The 21,223-nt window shown below is 44.6% G+C and overlaps 2 protein-coding genes across 14 annotated transcripts in view; one reads left to right on the top strand and one right to left on the bottom strand.

Annotated features, from left to right (window-relative positions):
* LOC144693405 (papilin-like) overlaps positions 1-1,725 on the top strand; it is a 52,710-nt gene extending 50,985 nt beyond the window's left edge. The window contains exon 13 of the mRNA XM_078563284.1: positions 1,116-1,725. The gene's annotated coding sequence lies outside the window, so the exon portion shown is untranslated. The remainder of the gene's footprint in view (positions 1-1,115) is intronic.
* A 569-nt stretch (positions 1,726-2,294) lies between these two features.
* numb (NUMB endocytic adaptor protein) overlaps positions 2,295-21,223 on the bottom strand; it is a 255,961-nt gene continuing 237,032 nt past the window's right edge. For all 13 annotated transcript variants that reach the window (XM_078562884.1, XM_078562881.1, XM_078562880.1 and 10 more), the window contains one exon: positions 2,295-3,993. In XM_078562884.1, coding sequence (XP_078419010.1) covers positions 3,308-3,993 — 686 coding nt within the window. In that variant the 3' untranslated portion in view covers positions 2,295-3,307. The remainder of the gene's footprint in view (positions 3,994-21,223) is intronic.

Genomic DNA, 21,223 nt, shown 5'->3' with positions numbered 1-21,223 from the left:
TAAAACTACAATAAAAACTACAATACTTTATTGTAGTTACCATTGTTGGTAACTTAATTCCAAATATAACATTTATTGTAACTGGCAAATGGACTGAGGTTGACAAACAACTTAAAAGAAACTGATCCATTTATTAGTTACAACTTTAAAAAAACAATTGATTCATTTATATTATTCGTTGATGTCCTGAAGCAGGATGACTTATGTCATCTAAGTCGAATCGAATTAAACAGGTTAACATATTTATTTTATGGAACACATATCCTGCGTGGTTCTTGGCTCTTTGAAGGAGCTATTCAAATAGTTTCAATCAACAATCCCAACTTCTCCAATTCTTCCACATAACTAAAGGCCTCAGCCCTGTTATCACCAGCGTCTCCACATCCTTCCTAAAGTGTGGTGCCCAGAATTGGACACAACACTCAGCCAAGGCCTAACCAGTGATTTATAACTGTTTAACATAATTTGGTTTTTTGTATTCTACACCTCTATAAATCCAAGAATTTTAAATACAGCCTTATCAACTTCAAATTGTGTATATGAACCCTCAGATCTCTGTTCCTGCATCCCCTTTAAAATGGCACCATTGAGTTTATATCATCTCTCATATTTCCCTTCATAATGCATAATTTCATATTTTTCTGCATTAAATTTCAGCTGCCATGTGTTTTCCCATTTCACCAGTGTATGAAGTACAATAGGTCACTTCTTATGTGCAGAACAGTCAGAAATTGATCCATATTCCAGGGTAGTAGTGCAGTTTATTCAGTAGTTTTCTGTTAAATCAAACCTTTGCTTTACTTGTTTTGCTAGAATATAACAAACATGTTGATAAAACACAACCAAATGCACCAAAGTGGGCTAGCTTCAATTATTTGGCCTGTGAAGACACACAGTTGAAAGTGAAGCATATTTAACATGCAGCAGTTCTAAAAATGTACTAATTTCCACTATTGTGCATTTCTCCCCTCCAAGACATTAGCAGGCTGAGTGTGGGATTGTTTGGGGTAACTTTAGTTTAGTATTGATGCAATTTTTCTGAGGGGGTTAAACAATAAGCACTCTATATAATACAAAAAAGGCACTTCTGATTGGAAGTATCCTCTCTATTGTAGGTCCACTTAACTGGCAGTAGCATGAAAAGTTGTATTGTCGGATATGAACAAGAGATGCTACTCAAGAAATGTTGGAAAGTTCATTACCACAGAAAAAGGTGACCAATGTACTTCTGACTATACGAGCAGTCATACCCACCTTTCATTATGCAAATAGCAGTACCTGTACTCTTTTTAAACTATCCGTGTATATAATAGTTTTAGAACTAGAAATTATTGCACATTCTTAGAAACAAATTGTTAATATAGAAAATACAATTTTCAAAGGTTGTGAACTTTTGTTACTTCCAAAGATATGTGTGAGATTTATATGCATTCAGATTTTGTGTAAAAAGCCTGATGTTTTCAAAGCTAAATGTTGACAGGTTGGATAAACTCAGTAAATAATCAGGTATATTTTGCTGTTGGTCCTTACTGTTTTGTGCACTATCACTCCTTTGAACTGGTGTTAAGCAGATAATATTGTACATAACACTTAATACTATAACTATTTTCACTTAAATCCAGAATCACATTTATTAAAGACAAGATGTTCATGTAAAAAATGTATATTGTGTATTAACACATTTTCATGAATAGCAAATGAATGAATTAAACAATTCATATTGAACCAGTGGTCTTTTTATATTTACACAGAATGGCAGAATACAATAAACTACTGATTGAGGAAATTAAAAAGTATTGGTGTCGGTAGAATCTGCCATGGAAGGTGCAAGTTAAAATTGTGCTTAAACTGTTCTTATACAACGTGCAAGATCTATTCCAGTGCCATCATTTAATAGGGGTACTCGAAAACTGGATTTCCTCCTTAGGATTAATCATGCACATAAAATGGTCTCTTGATAATATTCAAAGCTTTTTGTGTAACATTCCAGTCTTTCTTATTTTACACCATGTTTTGGGGGATATCTCACTATTTTCAAGGTTTCTTTTATTTTTAGTTGTACTTATACTTAGATTCCATATAGATTGGCTTTGACAAACTGATTAAAAGAACTCCCTGCTGGTTCTGACGAAGAGATGTTTAATAATATATTTTGAGAAGTGCTGGGGATTAGTCCCAATAAAGTACCTACTTAGTGTGTGCAATGTTATCAAAACTCTTCCTCGCTACTGAAGTGTAAAATAATTTAAAGTTGTATTTGAAATCATCAAAAAAGCACTTTTCCAAATATGATCAGTCTTCTAACCACCATTTATTTCTGTTAAGGGTTATAAATCTCCAGTATAAATTTCTTTCTTTATTACAAGTGATTGTAAGGCTCATACAAGTCAAAATTAAAACAAAACTAAAGAAAACCTGCTGAATCCTCAAGTGAGATGCAAAGTAGCTGTAACACAGAAAGATGGACTCTCACTGATCACCACAAAGGGAAGGAGGGAGGTTAAAAAAGTGAGTACCACTTGGTACCAACAAGGATGATTTTGCTTAACTATATTGTGCAAATCCATTTCAACAATTACAGCAACCAAACCTGACTGACTGTCTTAAAAACCCATTCAAAATAGTAAGGAAAACAAGAGAATTTTTAGTAGCAGAATAAAATAAGATATTGCTCAACAGAACATACAACATTGATCATGGTTTACGTAGACCATAACAATACTGTGAAAAAAAATTAACTGATGATAACTAATGATTTATTATTGGTCATCTGTTCAAGCAAGTTTATTATCCACAGCAAAATAGTCTGCAACAAGGTCCAGCTAAAGGATCACATATAATCCAATTACTTAATCAGCAATAAACCATTCCCTATATACATTTCGTACAACTGTTCGGTGTTTTACCTTTGGCAAGATTACTTACAGCTCAATTTCCATAACTATTTAAAATATATACTAATGCATAAAAATAAAGATTTTGGCATCAATTTATCCAAAGTGGAAGCTCCAACACTAGAGAACTGCAGCATCATTCTGCAGTCCCACCACAGAATAACAATGTAATTGTAGGTAGAAAGAGTTTAGAAACAAGCAGCTGATCCCCTACACTCGTACCATTAAAATAACCAGTTTATCCAAGGCAGACAACAGACATGTCCCCTTTGATCATTCAACCTTGCCAGATTTTTCAGTCCAGCTGTGCATCAGGTTTATAATGGTTTTCAGAGACTGTTAAAGCAGTTCTTCATGCCCATTATCAACACTGAATGCATTTAGCACACAAAAGAAAAAAATCTGAAGTCTGCTCAAAGTTCAATCTCAAAAGTTTTCTGTAAGTCACTAGAGAAAGGATTAGTAGGAGAAGGTGTGGCCCGTTGCTTTGATTTACATTCCAGTGCATTCCACTGAGCCTCAAATGCATCAATTTCTGGTATGCCTGCTGCCATTTGAATGCTTTTGGTTTCTGTTGTCCAGTTGCCACTTTCTGCTCCATTGAAAGCTGCCGAACCATTAATTTGCTGGGCAGGTTTAAAGTAAGGGTTAGTATTTGCAGTAATACCCATGATGCCACCTTCATTTTGTGGGAATGCATTTTGTTTCAATTGTGCATGAGTAACCTGAATATAACCTGCTGTGCCAAAGACATTAGCAACCATTTGTGAAGGGGTGATTCCAACCACAGGCACACTTGGAGCTTGATATGGTACCCCATTGGTGACCCCTAGACTGTATGGTTGAGCAGGAACAAACGTAGGCTGCATCTGAGGAACCACACCGATTGGTGCTGCCTGTGGGGTAACAAAGGTGTTTGCCTGAAAGGACTGTGGAGCTGGTAGCACAGCCAATGGTGGTTGTGGCAGTGGCTGTGGTGCTGCTTGCACGCGGACACTTTTCGATACTTCTTCAAGCCAGCGGTCAGCTTCCGATGGTGTGCGTTTGTGACTGGGCTGAAACGGTGTTGTTACGGAGGCAGTTGAGCCCCAGTCAGTGCCTGGTTAAAACAAGGAGAAAAATATTGTAAGACCATCTGACAAGTGCTTGATTACTCAATCTTAAAGCAAACAAACCATAGGTAAGAAAAAAAAAGTGTTCTGGTTAACATTAAAAAGAAAATGGTGGCTACTTTGGTTTAACTTTGTACAAAAGGTTGCTATTTTATAAAGACACCAGTGTCTAAGGCACAACCTCAGCTGAGACACAGATCAGTCTTGCATCTTCAGAGGAAGGAGCCTAAATGTTATCCCAGTCAGCCACATGGCACAGGGGAGGAAAATTGGTCTCCTTCAAGTGCACCTGCCATTCAGTTAATCAGGAACAGGTACAAACCTTTCAGTTCCACCAATCAATGAGATCAAGGCTTATCTGCAACCTATCTCCATATACCCACCTTTGACCCAATCCCTCAATATCTTTGGTTAACCATAATCTACAATTGATCTTGCATCAATGCTATTTGCAAAAGAGTTCCAAACATCTATCACCTTTTGTGCTTGGAAGTGTTTCCTAATTTTACTCCTGGGAGATTTAGCTCTAATTTTTAGACTATGCCCCCTCATCCTAGACTTCCCAACAAGCAGAAATATTTTCTCCCAATCTACCCCATCTGTTCCCCTCAATATCCCCTTGTGTTCTAGTCCTCTAGATACAAAGACCAGCATTCCACTAATGAAAAGTCACAGACCTGAAACATTAACTCTGTTTCTCTCTCCACAGGTGCTGCCTGACCTGCTGACTATTTCCACAATTTTCTGGCTTTATTTCAGCATTCTATTAACCTTTATAATAATTTTCTGTACCTGTTCATGACATTTTAATGTCTTATGAACTTTGACCCCCAAGTCTCTTTGGACCACCACTATTTCTAGCTTTTCACCATTTAGAAAGTATCTGCTCCTTAGCTTCATTTACCTGCCTTGACTCATATCCCTTAATAGCTTCAGCCAAAGAACAGCACTGGTTGAACCAATGAGAAAACTTGTCCATTACATCATACATTTTAATATAAAAGCAAAATACTGCGGGTGCTGGAAATCTGAAACAAAAACAGCTGGAAAAACTCAGCAGGTCTGACAGCATCTGCGGAGAGGAATACAGTTAACGTTTCGAGTATGTATGACTCTTCATCAGAACTAAGAAATATAGAAATGAGGTGAAATATAAGCTGGTTGAGGGGGGTGGGACAGGAAGAGCTGGATTGAGGGCCAGTGATAGGCGGAGGCAAAGAAGAGGTTGCCAAAGATGTCAGACAAAAGGACAAAGGGGTGTTGACGGTGGTGATATTAGCTAAGGAATGTGCTAATGATGACATTAAGAGTAGAAAGCAGAACGAGCAAGTGACAGATAGCCCTAGTGGGGGTGGGGTGGGGGGAAGGGATCGAAATAGGCTAAAAGGTAGAGATAAAACAATGGATGGAAATACATTTCAAAATAATGGAAATAGGTGGGAAAAGAAACATATATATATACAAAATAAATAAATAAAAAATAAATTATTGGAAAAGGGGGGATCGGAAAGGGGGTGGGGATAGAGGAGAGAGTTCATGATCTGAAGTTGTTGAACTCAATATTAAGTCTGGAAGGCTGTAAAGTGCCAAGGCGGAAGATGAGGTGCGGTTCCTCCAGTTTGCATTGAGCTTCACTGGAACATTGCAGCAGGCCAAGGATGGACATGTGGGCATGAGTGCAGGGTGCTATGTTGAAATGACAAGCGACAGGGAGGTCTGGGTCATGCTTGTGGACAGACCAAAGGTGTTCCGCAAAGCGGTCACCCAGTCTGTTTGGCCTCTCCAATGTAGAGGAGATCACATTGGGAGCAGCAAATGCAGTAGACTAAATTGAGGGAAGTGCAAGTGAAGTGTTACTTCACTTCAAAGGAGTGTTTGGGCCCTTGGACGGTGAGGAGTGGGGGGAAGTAAGGGGGCAGGTGTTGCACCTTCTGCAGTTGCATGGGGAGGTGCCGTAGGAGGGGGTTGAGGTGTAGGGGGTGATGGAGGAGTGGACCAGGGTATCCCGGAGGGAATGATCCCTGCGGAATGCCGCCAGGGGGGTGAAGAGAAAATGTGTTTGGTGGTGGTATCATGCTGGAGTTGGCGGAAATGGCGGAGGATGATCCTTTGAATGCGGAGACTGGTGGGATGATAAGTGAGGATAAGGGGGACCCTATAATGATTCTGGGAGGGAGAGGAAGGTGTGAGGGTGGATGTGCGGGAGATGGGCCGGACACGATTGAGGGCCCTGTCAACCACCGTGGGTGGAAAACCTCGGTTAAGGAAGAAGGAAGACATGTCAGAAGAACTGTTTTTGGAAGTGGCATCAGCAGAACAGATGCAACAGAGGCGAAGGAACTGAGAGAATGGGATGGAGTCCTCACAGGAAGCGGGGTGTGAGGAGCTGTAGTCGAGGTTGCTGTGGGAGTCGGTAGGCTTGTAATGAATATTGGTGGACAGTCTATCACCAGAAATTGAGACAGAGAGGTCAAGGAAGGGAAGTGAAGTGTCAGTGATGGACCATGTAAAAGTGATGGAGGGGTGAAAATTGGAAGCAAAATTAATAAATTTTTCCAGGTCCCAACGAGAGCATGAAGCAGCAGCGAAGTAATCATCGATGTACCGGAGAAAGAGTTGTGGGAGGGGACCGGAGTAGGACTGGAACAAGGAATGTTCCACATACCCCATAAAGAGACAGGCATAGCTGGGGCCCATGCGGGTACCCATAGCCACACCTTTTATTTGGAGGAAGTGAGAGGAATTAAAGGAGAAATTGTTCAGTGTGAGAACAAGTTCAGCCAGACGGAGGAGAGTAGTGGTGGATGGGGATTGTTCGGGCCTCTGTTCAAGGAAGAAGCTAAGGGCCCTCAGACCGTCCCGGTGGGGGATGGAGGTGTAGAGGGATTGGATGTCCATGGTGAAGAGGAGGCGGTTGGGGCCAGGGAACAGGAAATTGTTGATATGATGTAGGGTGTCAGAGGAATCGCGGATGTAGGTGGGAAGAGACCGGACAAGAGGAGAGAGAATAGAGTCAAGATAGCAAGAAATGAGTTCCGTGGGGCAGGAACAGGCTGACACGATCGGTCTGCTGGGACAGTCCTGTTTGTGGATTTTAGGTAGGAGGTAGAAGCGGGTTGTCTGAGGTTGGCAGACTATGAGGTTGGAAGCTGTGGAGGGAAGATCTCCAGAGGAAATGAGGTCAGTGACAGTCCTGGAAACAATGGCTTGATGTTCAGTGGTGGGGTCATGGTCCGGGGGAGGTAGGAGGAAGTGTCTGTGAGTTGACACTCAGCCTCTGCGAGGTAGAGGTCAGTGCACCAGACAACAACAGCACCACCCTTGTCAGCAGGTTTGATGACAAAGTCAGGGTTGGACCTGAGAGAGCGGAGTGCAGCAAGTTCAGAAAGAGACAGGTTAGAGTGGGTAAGAGGAGCAAAGAAATTGAGATGACTGATGTCACGCCGACAGTTCTCAATGAAAAGATCAAGAGCAGGTAAGAATCCAGAGGGAGGGGTCCAGGTGGAGGGAGAATATTGGAGGCGGGTAAAAGGGTCCGTTGAATGATGAGAGGACTCCTGCCCAAAGAAGTGAGCATGGAGACGAAGGCGGAGGAAGAAGATTTCAGCATCGTGCCGAGCCTGAAATTCATTGAGATGAGGGTGTAAGGGTATGAAACTGAGTCCTTTGCTGAGCACTGAACGTTCAGCATCAGAGAGGGGAAGGTCAGGGGGTGTGGTGAATACACGGGATGGAGACAGAGGGACGGGCAGGGGTGGAGGGTCATGGATGAGCGTTGGTGCCGATGAGTTGTTGGAGCCATACATACATTTTCTTTCTCTTCCTCCTCCTCAGCCCGATTTAAAAATGCAAGATGGGTGATAGCAAAATGAAATGGGTACAAGCTTAGACCATTTAGTCCCTTAAGCCTAACCTGAATGGTTCAGTTAGATCCTGGTTGATCTGTACTTGAATTCCAATGTTACCAATTCCAATGTCTGCCACATCCCTCAATATCTTTACCTAACATAAATCTCAGTCTTGAAATTTTCAATTGTCACTGAGCTTCAACAGCTTTTATTTTAAGGGGTGGGTGGAAGTGAAAGCGAGTACTCCAGATTTCCCCGACCCTGCCTCATATCACCCCTAAATAGCCTAGCTGTAATTTTATGACTATGCCCCCCTTATTCAGAACTCTCCCAACAGTGGAAATTGTTTCTCTCTATCTACCTTAACAACTCCTTCAATCATCTTAAACATCTCAATTAGATCACTGCTTAATCTTCTATATTCTAGGGATTACAAGTCAAGTCTATGCAACAAATGGCAAAAGGTAATAAAAAAGAAAGGGTTATCGCCGAAAAAAAGAAACGTGCTGTAGAAGGTTTTCATCTTGCATTCATCAGGATACACAGAAATATAGAAAATAGGAGGAGGTCGTCAATCGGCTCTTTCAGCCTGCTCCGCCATTCAATATCATGGCTGATCTCTATCTCAATGCCATACTCCCAATCTCTCACCTACCCCTTGATGCCTTTAGAGCCTAGAAATCTATTTCTCTCTTAAATATATTCAGTGACTTGGCCTCCACAGCCTTCTGTGATAGAGAATTCCATAGGTTCACCACTTTCTGAGTGAAAAAGTTTCTCTTCATCTCAGTCCTAAAATGGCCTACCCCATATCCAGAGACTGTGATCCCTTATTCCGGACCCCCCCCAGCCAATGGAAACATCGTCCCTGCATCTAGTCTGTCCAGCCCTGTCAGAATTTTAAACATTTCAATGAGATCCCCTCTCATTCTTCTAAACTCCAGTGAATACAGGCCTAGTCGACCCAATCTCTCCTCATATGACAATCCTGCCACCCCAGGAATCAGTCTGGTGAACCCTTGTTGCACTCCCTCTATGGTAAGTGTATCCTTAGACAAGGAGACCAAAACTTCACACAATATTCCAGGTGTGGTCTCACCAAGGCCCTGTACAGCTGCAGTAAGACATTTTTGCTCCTGTACTCAAGCCCTCTTGCAATGCAGGCCAATATACCATCCGCCGCTGCCTTAACTACTTGCCGCACCTGCATGCTTGCTTACAGTGATTGGTGTACAAGGACGCCCAGGTTCCTTTGTACATCAACATTTCCCAATCTATCACCATTTAAATAATACTCTGCCGTTCTGTCTTTCCTACTGAAGTGGATAACTTCACACTTATCCACGTTATACATGGCATCTGTCATGTATTTGCCCATTCATTCAGCCTGTCTAAATCGCCTTGAGGCCTCTTAACATCCTCCTCACCACTCTCATTCCCAACAAGTCTCGTGCCATTAGCAAACTTGGAAATATTACATTTGGTTGCCTCATCCAAATCATTGATGTATATTGTGAACAGCTGCCACCGCCTGCCAATCTGAAAAAGGCCCATTTATTCCTACTTTCTGTTTCCTGTCTGTTAACCAATTCTCAATCCATGCCAATATATTGTCCCCAATCCCACGTGTTTTAATTTTGCATACTAGTCTCTTATGTGGGACTTCATCAAAAGCTTTCCGAAAATCCAAATACACCACATCTACTGGTTCTCCATTATCTATTTTGCTAGTTACGTCCTCAAAAAACTCCAGTAGGATTGTCAAATGTGATTTCCCTTTCATAAATCCATGTTGACTTTGTCTAATCCTGTTGATATTTTCTAAGTGTCCTGTTATCACATCTTATATAGTAGACTCTAGCATTTTCCCCTACTACTGATGTTAGGCTAACCGGTCTGTAATTCCCTGTTTTCTCCCTCCCCCTTTTTTTAAATAGTGGGGATACATTTGCCACCCTCCAATCTGCCAGGACTGTTCCAGAATCTACAGTATTTTGGAAGATGACAACCATCACATCCACTATTTCCATAGCCATCTCCTTTAGTATCCTGGGATGTAGATTATTAGGCCCTGTGGTTTATTGGCTTTCAGTCCCATTAATTTCTCCAGCACTGTTTTCTTTTTAGTGATACTAATTTCCTTTCATTCTTCCTTCTCACTAGACCCTTGGTTCCCCATCATTTGTTTAATTGCTCCGCCATTTTCTTGTTCTCTATTATAAATTCTCCCGTTTTGACTGTAAGGGACCTACATTTGTCATCACTAATCTTTTTCTTTTTATATACTTATAGAGGCTTTTATAGTCCACTTTTAATGTTCCTTTCAAGTTTACTCTCATACTCTATTTTCCCCCTCTTAATCAATCTCTTGGTCTTCCTTTGCTGAATTCTAAACTGCTCCCAATCCTCAGGCTTGCTACTTTTTCTAGCAACTTTATATGACTCCTCTTTGGATCAAATACCATCCTGAATTTCTTATGTTAGCCATGGTTGGGCCACTTTTCATGTGTTTTTGCGGCAGAAAGGAAAAAATAACTGTGGCAATGCACACATTCATTACTTAAATATTAGCCATTACCTATACACCATCATGCTTTTTAATGAAGCTCTCCAATCTATCTTAGCCAACTCACACCTCATACCTTTGTAGTTTCCTTTGTTTAGATTAAGGATCTTAGTTTCGGATTGGATTTACTTTCCATCCTAATGAAGAATTCTATCATGTTATGGTCACAGTTCACTAAAAGACCCTGCACAACATTATTAATTAACCCCTTCTCATTGTACAATACCAAATCTAGATAGTCTGTTCCTTCATTGGTTCCTCGACATACTGGTCTAAAAAAACCATCTCATACACACTCCAGGGATTCATCTTCCCCAGCATTATTGCTAATTTAGTTTGCCCAGTCCATATGTAGATTAAAGTCACCCATGATTATTGTAGCACCCTTGTTACATGCAATTCCAATTTCCTGTTTATTGCCATCCCCTACCTTACCACTACTGTTTGGAGACCCATAGACAACTCCCACTAATGTTTTCTGCCCCTTGTTGCTTCTTAGCTCCACCCAGACTGATTCCATATCTAGATTTTCTAAGCCAATGTCCTCTCTTCCTATTGCACTGATTTCATCCTTAACTAACAATGCCACCCCACCTCCTTTTCCTTTTTGCCTGTCCTTCCTAAAAATTGAGTACCCTTGGATATTCAGTTTCCAGCCTTGGTCACCTTGCAGCCATGTATCTGTAATCGCAATCATATCGTATCCATTTACATCTATTTGCGCTGTTAATTTGTCTGCTTTATGCATTCAGATACAGTGCCTTTAGGCTTATCTTTTTAACATGTTTACACATCTTATTTTGTACTATAGCCCTAGTTTCTCTGCCTTCCACTTTTGCTTTCTACTTTATGTCTTTCATTCCTATCTGTTTCCCTCTTTTGTGTCTCCCCGCTCAGGTTCCCATCCCTCTGCCACTCTAGTTTAAACCCTCCCCCACAGTACTAGCGAATACCCCTGCGAGGATATTGGTCCCGGTCCTGCTGGGGTGCAGCCTGTCCAACTTGTTCCGGTCCCATCTTCCCCAGAATTGGTCCCAATGCCTCAAGAATCTAAATCCCTGACTCCTACGCCGTCTTTCCAGCCACGCATTCATCTGGTCTATTCTCCTATTCCTGATCTCACTAGCATGTGGTACTGGGAGTAACCCTGAGATTCTACCTTTGAGCTCCTGCTTTTTCATTTATTTTCTCGCTCCCTATATTCTGCTTTCAGGACGTCATCCCTCTTTTTACCTATGTCACGGGTACTAATATGGACCACGACCTATGGCTGTTCACCCTCCCCCTTCAGAATGTCCTGCAGCCGCTCAATGACATCCTTGACCCTGGCACCAGGGAGGCGATATACCATCCTCGTCTCACGTCTGCGGCAGAAGAAACGTCTATCTGTTCTCTTTACAATAGAATCCCCCATCACTATTGCTCGCCCACTCTTTTTTCTCGTGCAGCTGAGCTACTCGCGGTGCCATGGGCTTGGCTTTTGCTGCATTCCCCTGCAAAACCATCTCCCCCAGCAGTATTCAAAATGGAAAATCTGTTTGAGAGGGAGATGGACCCAGGGGATTCCTGCACTACCTGCCTAGTGCCTTTACTCTGTCGGTCACCCATTCCCGTTCTGCCTGTGCACACTACCTGCGATGTGACCATCTCACTGCACGTGCTACCCACGAAGATCTCATCCTTGCGGATGCTCCACAATGCAGCTGCAGCTCTCGCTCCGAAACACTGATTTCAAGTAGCTGCAGCAGGAGGCACTTACTGCACGCGTGGACTGGAAGTGTCCCTGACTTCCCACATCGCACAGGCGAAGCATTCCACTTGGCCGAGTTGCTCTGCCATGACTTGCTCTTAAATTACTTTTACTTCCTCTAGTTTAGAGAATATTAGTGAGTATTGACCAGTGAAGGTAAGCTTGCGGTAAACAGTAGTAGAAAGCCCATTGGCAGATCTCTCAACTAGCATGTTGAGGAAAGGTAGCTCATTTGACTGCTCCATTTCAAAGGTGAATTTGAGTGCAGGATAGAGCCATTTAAGGTGTATCGGCAAGTTCTTACACGAACTGCGGATTCAAGTATAGCAAATGTATCATCTAAATAAAAACAAAAAGCTACTGCGGATGCTGGAAATCCAAAACAAAAACAGAATTACCTGGAAAAACTCAGCAGGTCTGGCAGCATCGGTGGAGAAGAAAAGAGCTGACGTTTTGGGTCCACACGACCCCTCAACAGAACTGAAGTGTAGTTAGGAGAGGGGTGAAATATAAGCTGGTTTAAGGTAGGGGGTGGGGGGAGAGAGAAGTTGAGGGTGGGGTTGTTGTGGGGACAAGCAAGCAGTGACAGGAGCAGATAATCAAAAGATGTCACAGACAAAAGGATCAAAGAGGTGTTGAAGGTGGTGATATTATCTAAGAAAAGTGCTAATTAAGAATGGATGGCAGGATACTCAAGGTACAGCTCTAGTGGGGGTGGGGTGGAAAGACTAACAAGGTATTAGTTGTAGATTTAAAAATAATGGAAATAGGTGGGAAAAGAAGAATCTATATAAATGATTGAAAAAAAAACAAAAGGGAGGGGGAAGAAACGGGGTGGGGATGGGGGGAGGGGGAGTTTAAGATCTAAAGTTGTTGAATTCAATATTCAGCCCGGAAGGCTGTAAAGTGCCTAGTCGGAAGATGAGGTGCTGTTCCTCCAGTTTGCGTTGGGCTTCACTGGAACAATGCAGCAAGCCAAGGACAGACATGTGGGCAAGAGAGCAGGGTGGAGTGTTAAAATGGCAAGCGACAGGGAGGTTTGGGTCTTTCTTGTGGACAGACCGCAGGTGTTCTGCAAAGCGGTCGCCCAGTTTGCGTTTGGTCTCTCCAATGTTGAGGAAACCGCATTGGGAGCAACAAATGCAGTAGACTAAGTTAGGGGAAATGCAAGTGAAATGCTGCTTCACTTGAAAGGAGTGTTTGGGCCCTTGGACGGTGAGGAGAGAGGAAGTGAAGGGGCAGGTGTTGCATCTTCTGCGTGGGCATGGGGAGGTGCCATAGGTGGGGGTTGAGCAGTAGGGGGTGATGGAGGAGTGGACCAGGGTGTCCCGGAGGGAACGATCCCTGCGGAATGCCGCCAGGGGGGGTGAAGGGAAGATGTGTTTGGTGGTGGCATCATGCTGGAGTTGGCGGAAATGGCGGAGGATGATAGAATCCGGTGGCTGGTGGGGTGATAAGTGAGGACAAGGGGGACCCAATCATGCTTCTGGGAGGGAGGAGAAGGCGTGAGGGCGGATGCGCGGGATATGGGCCGGACACGGTTGAGGGCCCTGTCAACCACCGTGGGTGGAAAACCTCGGTTAAGGAAGGAGGAGGACATGTCAGAGGAGCTGTTTTTGAAGGTAGCGTCATCAGAACAGATGCGACGGAGGCGAAGGAACTGAGAGAATGGGATGGAGTCCTTACAGGAAGCGGGGTGTGAGGAGTTGTAGTCGAGGTAGCTGTGGGAGTCGGTAGGCTTGTAATGGATATTGGTGGACAGTCTATCATCAGAAATTGAGACAGAGAGGTCAAGGAAGGGAACAGAAGTGTCAGAGATGGACCATGTGAAAATGATGGAGGGGTGGAGATTGGAAGCAAAATTAATAAATTTTTCCAGGTCCCGACGAGAGCATGAAGCAGCAGCGAAGTAATCATCGATGTACCGGAGAAAGAGTTGTGGGAGGGGGCCGGAGTAGGACTGGAACGAGGAATGTTCCACATACCCCATAAAGAGACAGGCATAGCTGGGGCCCATGCGGGTACCCATAGCCACACCTTTTATTTGGAGGAAGTGAGAGGAGTTAAAGGCGAAATTGTTCAGTGTGAGAACAAGTTCAGCCAGACGGAGGAGAGTAGTGGTGGATGGGGATTGTTCGGGCCTCTGTTCAAGGAAGAAGCTAAGGGCCCTCAGACCATCCTGGTGGGGGATGGAGGTGTAGAGGGATTGGACATCCATGGTGAAGAGGAAGCAGTTGGGGCCAGGGAACTGGAAATTGTTGATGTGATGTAAGGTGTCAGAGGAATCACGGATGTAGGTGGGAAGGGACTGGACAAGGGGAGAGAGAAGGGAGTCAAGATAACGAGAAATGAGTTCTGTGGGGCAGGAACAGGCTGACATGATCGGTCTGCCAGGACAGTTCTGTTTATGGATTTTGGGTAGGAGGTAGAAGCGGGCTGTCCGAGGTTGGGCGACTATCAGGTTGGAAGCTGTGGGAGGAAGATCTCCAGAGGAGATGAGGTCAGTGACAGTCCTGGAAACAATGGCTTGATGTTCTGTGGTGGGGTCATGGTCCAGGGAGAGGTAGGAGGAAGTGTTTGCGAGTTGATGCTCAGCCTCCGCGAGGTAGAGGTCAGTGCGCCAGACAACAACAGCACCACCCTTGTCAGCGGGTTTGATGACAATGTTGGGGCTGGACATGAGAGAACGGAGTGCAGTAAGTTCAGAGAGAGACAGATTAGAATGGGTGAGAGGAGCAGAGAAATTGAGACGGCTAATGTCACGCCAACAGTTCTCAATGAAAAGATCAAGAGAAGCTAAGAATCCAGTGGGAGGGGTCCAGGTGGAGGGAGAATATTGGAGGTGGGTAAAAGGGTCCGTTGAACGGGGAGAGGACTCCTGCCCAAAGAAGTGAGCACGGAGATGAAGGCGGCGGAAGAAGAGTTCAGCATCGTGCCGAGCCTGAAATTCATTGAGATGAGGGCGTAAGGGTATGAAACTAAGTCCTTTGCTGAGCACTGAACGTTCAGCATCGGAGAGGGGAAGGTCAGGGGGTATAGTGAATACGCGGCTGGGGCTGGGATTGGAAGATGGGGTGGGGACGGAGGGACAAGCAGGGGTGGAGGGTCCCAGTTGGGTGTTGGTGTCGATGAGTTGTTGGAGCTTGCGTTCCTTAGAACTTGAGAGAAAGAGAAAAAGTTTCTTGTTGAGGCGTCGGATGAGGCGAAGAATAAAATGGAACTGGGGGCACGCGCAGCTTTGAAAAAGGGAGCGGCGGTGCTGCTGGAGGGAGAGGTCGAGTGTGTTCATATGGCGGCGCATGGCACTGAGTGTGGATCTCAGAATGCGACGGGAACAGCAGTCCGAGAAACGTCCTAAAACCCGCTTTCACAGCCATATTTCTTTTCTCAGTGACTGTCTCCGCCTCCGACTCACCCCACGTGGATTTCAACTGAAATTCCATCCCTCTTGTTTCGAACCCACCCAGGATTACAGGTATCTCCGGGACATAAAACGTTTCTCGGACTGCTGTTCCCGTCGCATTCTGAGATCCACACTCAGTGCCACGCGCTGCCATATGAACACACTCGACCTCTCCCTCCAGCAGCACCGCCGCACCCTTTTTCAAAGCTGCGCGTGCCCCCAGTTCCATTTTATTCTTCGCCTCATCCGACGCCTCAACAAGAAACTTTTTCTCTTTCTCTCAAGTGCTAAGGAATGCAAGCTCCAACAACTCATCAACACCAACACCCATCTGGGACCCTCCACCCCTGCTTGTCCCTCCGTCCCCACCCCATCTTCCAATCCCAGCCCCAGCCGCGTATTCACTATACCCCCTGACCTTCCCCTCTCCGATGCTGAACGTTCAGTGCTCAGCAAAGGACTTAGTTTCATACCCTTACGCCCTCATCTCAATGAATTTCAGGCTCGGCACGATGCTGAACTCTTCTTCCGCCGCCTTCGTCTCCGTGCTCACTTCTTTGGGCAGGAGTCCTCTCCCCATTCAACGGATCCTTTTACCCACCTCCAATATTCTCCCTCCACCTGGACCCCTCCCTCTGGATTCTTACCTTCTCTTGATCTTTTCATTGAGAACTGTTGGCGTGACATTAGCCGTCTCAATTTCTCTGCTCCTCTCACCCATTCTAATCTATCTCTCTCTGAACTTACTGCACTCCGTTCTCTCAGGTCCAACCCCAACATTGTCATCAAACCCGCTGACAAGGGTGGTGCTGTTGTTGTCTAGTGCACTGACCTCTACCTCGCGGAGGCTGAGCGTCAACTCGCAGACACTTCCTCCTACCTCTCTCTGGACCATGACCTCACCACAGAACATCAAGCCATTGTTTCCAGGACTGTCACTGACCTCATCTCCTCTGAAGATCTTCCTCCCACAGCTTCCAACCTGATAGTCGCCCAACCTCGGACGGCCCGCTTCTACCTCCTACCCAAAATCCATAAACAGAACTGTCCTGGCAGACCGATCATGTCAGCCTGTTCCTGCCCCACGGAACTCATTTCTCGTTATCTTGACTCCCTTCTCTCTCCTCTTGTCCAGTCCCTTCCCACCTACATCCGCGATTCCTCTGACACCTTACGACACATCAACAATTTCCAGTTCCCTGGTCCCAACCGCTTCCTCTTCACCTTGGATGTCCAATCCCTCTACACCTCCATCCCCCACCAGGATGGTCTGAGGGCCCTTAGCTTCTTCCTTGAACAGAGGCCCGAACAATCCCCATCCACCACTACTCTCCTCCGTCTGGCTGAACTTGTTCTCACACTGAACAATTTCTCCTTTAACTCCTCTCACTTCCTCCAAATAAAAGGTGTGGCTATGGGTACCGCATGGGCCCCAGCTATGCCTGTCTCTTTATGGGGTATGTGGAACATTCCTTGTTCCAGTCCTACTCCGGCCCCCTCCCACAACTCTTTCTCCGGTACATCGATGATTACTTCGCTGCTGCTTCATGCTCTCGTCGGGACCTGGAAAAATTTATTAATTTTGCTTCCAATCTCCACCCCTCCATCATTTTCACATGGTCCATCTCTGACACTTCTCTTCCCTTCCTTGACCTCTCTGTCTCAATTTTTGATGATAGACTGTCCACCAATATCCATTACAAGCCTACCGACTCCCACAGCTACCTCGACTACAGCTCCTCACACCCCGCTTCCTGTAAGGACTCCATCCCATTCTCTCAGTTCCTTCGCCTCCGTCGCGTCTGTTCTGATGACGCTACCTTCAAAAACAACTCCTGTGACATGTCCTCCTTCTTCCTTAACCGAGGTTTTCCACCCACGGTGGTTGACAGGGCCCTCAACCGTGCCCGGCCCATATCCCGCGCATCCGCCCTCACGCCTTCTCCTCCCTCCCAGAAACATGATTGGGTCCCCCTTGTCCTCATTTATCACCCCACCAGCCTCCGCATTCAAAGTATCATCCTCCGTCATTTCCGCCAACTCCAGCATGATGCCACCACCAAACACATCTTCCCTTCACCCCCCCTGGCGGCATTCCGTAGGCATCGTTCCCTCCGGGACACCCTGGTCCACTCCTCCATCACCCCCTACTCCTCAACACCCACCTATGGCACCTCCCCATGCCCATGCAGAAGATGCAACACCTGCCCCTTCACTTCCTCTCTCCTCACCGTCCAAGGGCCCAAACACTCCTTTCAAGTGAAGCAGCATTTCACTTGCATTTCCCCTAACTTAGTCTACTGCATTTGTTGCTCCCAATGCGGTCTCCTCTACATTGGAGAGACCAAACGCAAACTGGGCGACCGCTTTGCAGAACACCTGCGGTCTGTCCGCAAGAAAAACCCAAACCTCCCTGTCGCTTGCCATTTTAACACTCCACCCTGCTCTCTTGCCCACATGTCTGTCCTTGGCTTGCTGCATTGTTCCAGTGAAGCCCAATGCAAACTGGAGGAACAGCACCTCATCTTCCGACTAGGCACTTTACAGCCTTCCAGGCTGAATATTGAATTCAACAACTTTAGATCTTAAACTCCCCCTCCCCCCATCCCCACCCCGTTTCTTCCCCCTCCCTTTTGTTTTTTTTCAATCATTTATATAGATTCTTCTTTTCCCACCTATTTCCATTATTTTTAAATCTACAACTAATACCTTGTTAGTCTTTCCACCCCACCCCCACTAGAGCTGTACCTTGAGTATCCTGCCATCCATTCTTAATTAGCACTTTTCTTAGATAATATCACCACCTTCAACATCTCTTTGATCCTTTTGTCTGTGACATCTTCTGATTATCTGCTCCTATCACTGCTTGCTTGTCCCCACAACCACCCCACCCTCAACTTCTCTCTCCCCCCACCCCCCACCTTAAACCAGCTTATATTTCACCTCTCTCCTAACTACACTTCAGTTCTGTTGAAGGGTCATGTGGACCCGAAACGTCAGCTCTTTTCTTCTCCACCGATGCTGCCAGACCTGCTGAGTTTTTCCAGGTAATTTTGTTTTTGAAATGTATCATCTTTATGTTGGAAGTATGCAAGGGGTAGGAGGTTAGGTGTCATTCCAGCAAAGAATGCATTTCTGGTAGAAACTGACAAAGATGTTTGCGACAGCTCTGCCGAGAAGGGAATCCGATGGCAACACCATCTAATTGGGCATACATGTGTGATTAAAACCGAACTCAAGTGCACGAGTTGCTGAGTTCATAAGTTCAATTAATATAGATTCAGACAATGGCGGAGCATCTAGATGCCATAATCTAGTGACATGGTGTAGTGCATGGTACCAGCTTCCTTGAACGGTACACTGGTGAATAGGTTAGCAATGTCGAATGGCCAGAGTCAACCTGCCTAGTCTGAATTTGAACAAAAGTTTATCAGTTAACTGTTCCCTGGTGCATTCTCCATGGCAACACCTCTACTAGTGTTCACTAACCAACCAATCAGCACTCTCTTTTCATGCAGTGCAAATTGTTGTTTGCTTTACTATTGGTAATCTTGCAATCTGTCCTGATGAGTACAAGACAAAAAGCTTCAACAGCATGTCTCTTTTTCAGCAATGCTCAAATTCTATACGACCAAAAGATAGAGTCTGGTTATTGTTGGAGACATTTGACAGCATTTCACACTCACATGCTTCATTTTTTTCAGCACATGTAAAACAATGTGAGAATTGAATACAATTTACAGCAGAGGAGTTTTAATCCATTAAACCTTAAATGCTATTAAAAGATTCAAAGCTAATAATTATTACAACAGAAAAAGCAAGCAATAGTTAAACAATTTCAAATTGATAGTGATTCAGGTATATTATTGACTCTTAACCTAAAGGAATTTTAAGGTGAAAGGCTCACATATTTCAGTATGAATGGAATATGAATGATGAAAACAACAACTCATATTTATATAGCACCTTTAACAGAAAAAAGTTCCAAGATACTTCAAAGAAGCGCAGTTAGGCAAAAATCTACACTGAGCTAAAGAAGACATTAGCAGGGTGATAAACAGCTTGGGTCAAAAAGGTAGCTTTTAAGGAGCAACAAAATAGGAGAGAGGAGTGAAGAGATTAAGGGAGGAATTCCAGAGTTTAGGGCCAAGATGGCATGGCTATCTATGGTGGAGCGAAGAGATGCGTAAAAAGCAACGGAAGAATGCAGAGATCTGAAGGCTGTTAGGCAGGAGGAGGTTACAGGCATAGGGCTGGGCAATGAGAAGAGGATATGAACATGAAGGTAATATTAATGACTTGCATTTATATAACAGCTTTAACTTAGCAAAAAATCCCAAAACACTTCGAACGTTGGAGATGGGCGGTTGATGGAAGGGTTTTTAAGGAAAGGGGGTGGATGGCAGGTTTGAAGGGGAGGAGGGGACGGTAACTGAGGAGAGAGAACTGTTGACACCAGCTAACCTCGAAGCCAGAAAGGAAAACTGGATGGTCAAAAGTTTGGTGGGAACAGGGTTGAGGGAGGAGGAGGTGGGTCTCACGAATAAGATGAGCTTGAGTAGTGAGCATGGCAGCAAATAAGATAGAATCTAGAGAAAGATATGAGTTGTCTGGAATTCGCTGCCAGGGGAGGTGGTGGAAGCAGGTACGATAGTGGTGTTTAAGAGGCAGCTTGACAAATACATGAATAGGACGGGAATAGAGGGATACGGACCCCGGAAGTGCAAAATGTTTTAGTTGACAGGCAATATGATCGGCGCAGGCTTGGAGGGCCGAAGGGCCTGTTCCTGTGCTGTACTTTTCTTTGTTCTTTGAGTTCAGGGCTAGGCCAGTGGAGAACATCAGAGGAGTTTGGCCCAGTGGGTAGGGGAAAGGAGGGAAATGGCAGAGACAGTTGAATGGATGATCTCCATTTTTGTGAGAAGGAAGTCCACAAGCTCATTGCTATTGAGAGTGGAGGTGAGGGTAGACGAGTCAAAGGAATGTGGTTTAAGCTGATGATTTGTGGTACAGAGAAGCCAAGGGGTTATCTTTGTATACTGGAATGATCTTTACATAATGAACAGGACCTGACAGTGTTCAATATGGTTCAACCAGATCTGGCAATGGATGGTTAAATCAAGTCATGGGGTAGACAGGGAGCTATTGTAGGTCAGCAGGTAAAGGGATGATAGGTGGAAGAACTTTGGTGTAGATATGAACAGCAGAAATCTGAATCAGCTGAAACTTATGGGAACAAAATATGCTTGGCTCTAGGAGAGCTTGGAATAATCACATCTAGAGATAGCAAAGGTATGGAAGGAGGTTTCAGCAGCAGAGAAGCTGAGCAGAAATAAAGACACTCAATGCTAAGTAGGCTGTGTTAGTGATGGAGGGATGACTGGGTTAGAACGTCAACTCAGGGTTAAAAAGGATGGCAAATAATGCAAACTTGAGACAGGTGCTGAGGAGAGGGGTAGAATTGGAGTAGAGTTTGTTGGAAGGGGTAGTATGTGAAGATGAAGGCTTAGGTATTTCTAATATTTAGCCCAAGTCACGTGAAACAAAAATGGAGAGGCTTCTCTGGTAATACTAGTTATCTCCAACTAAACTGCATAAGCACAGCATACTGAATTTGAAATGACTTTAGTTATTTTTGAGGCTTAGCATT

The sequence above is a fragment of the Cetorhinus maximus genome, chromosome 18, assembly GCF_964194155.1.
Source record: "Cetorhinus maximus chromosome 18, sCetMax3.hap1.1, whole genome shotgun sequence".
Classification (NCBI taxonomy): domain Eukaryota; kingdom Metazoa; phylum Chordata; class Chondrichthyes; order Lamniformes; family Cetorhinidae; genus Cetorhinus; species Cetorhinus maximus.
This window is presented reverse-complemented; position numbering and strand designations above follow the sequence as displayed.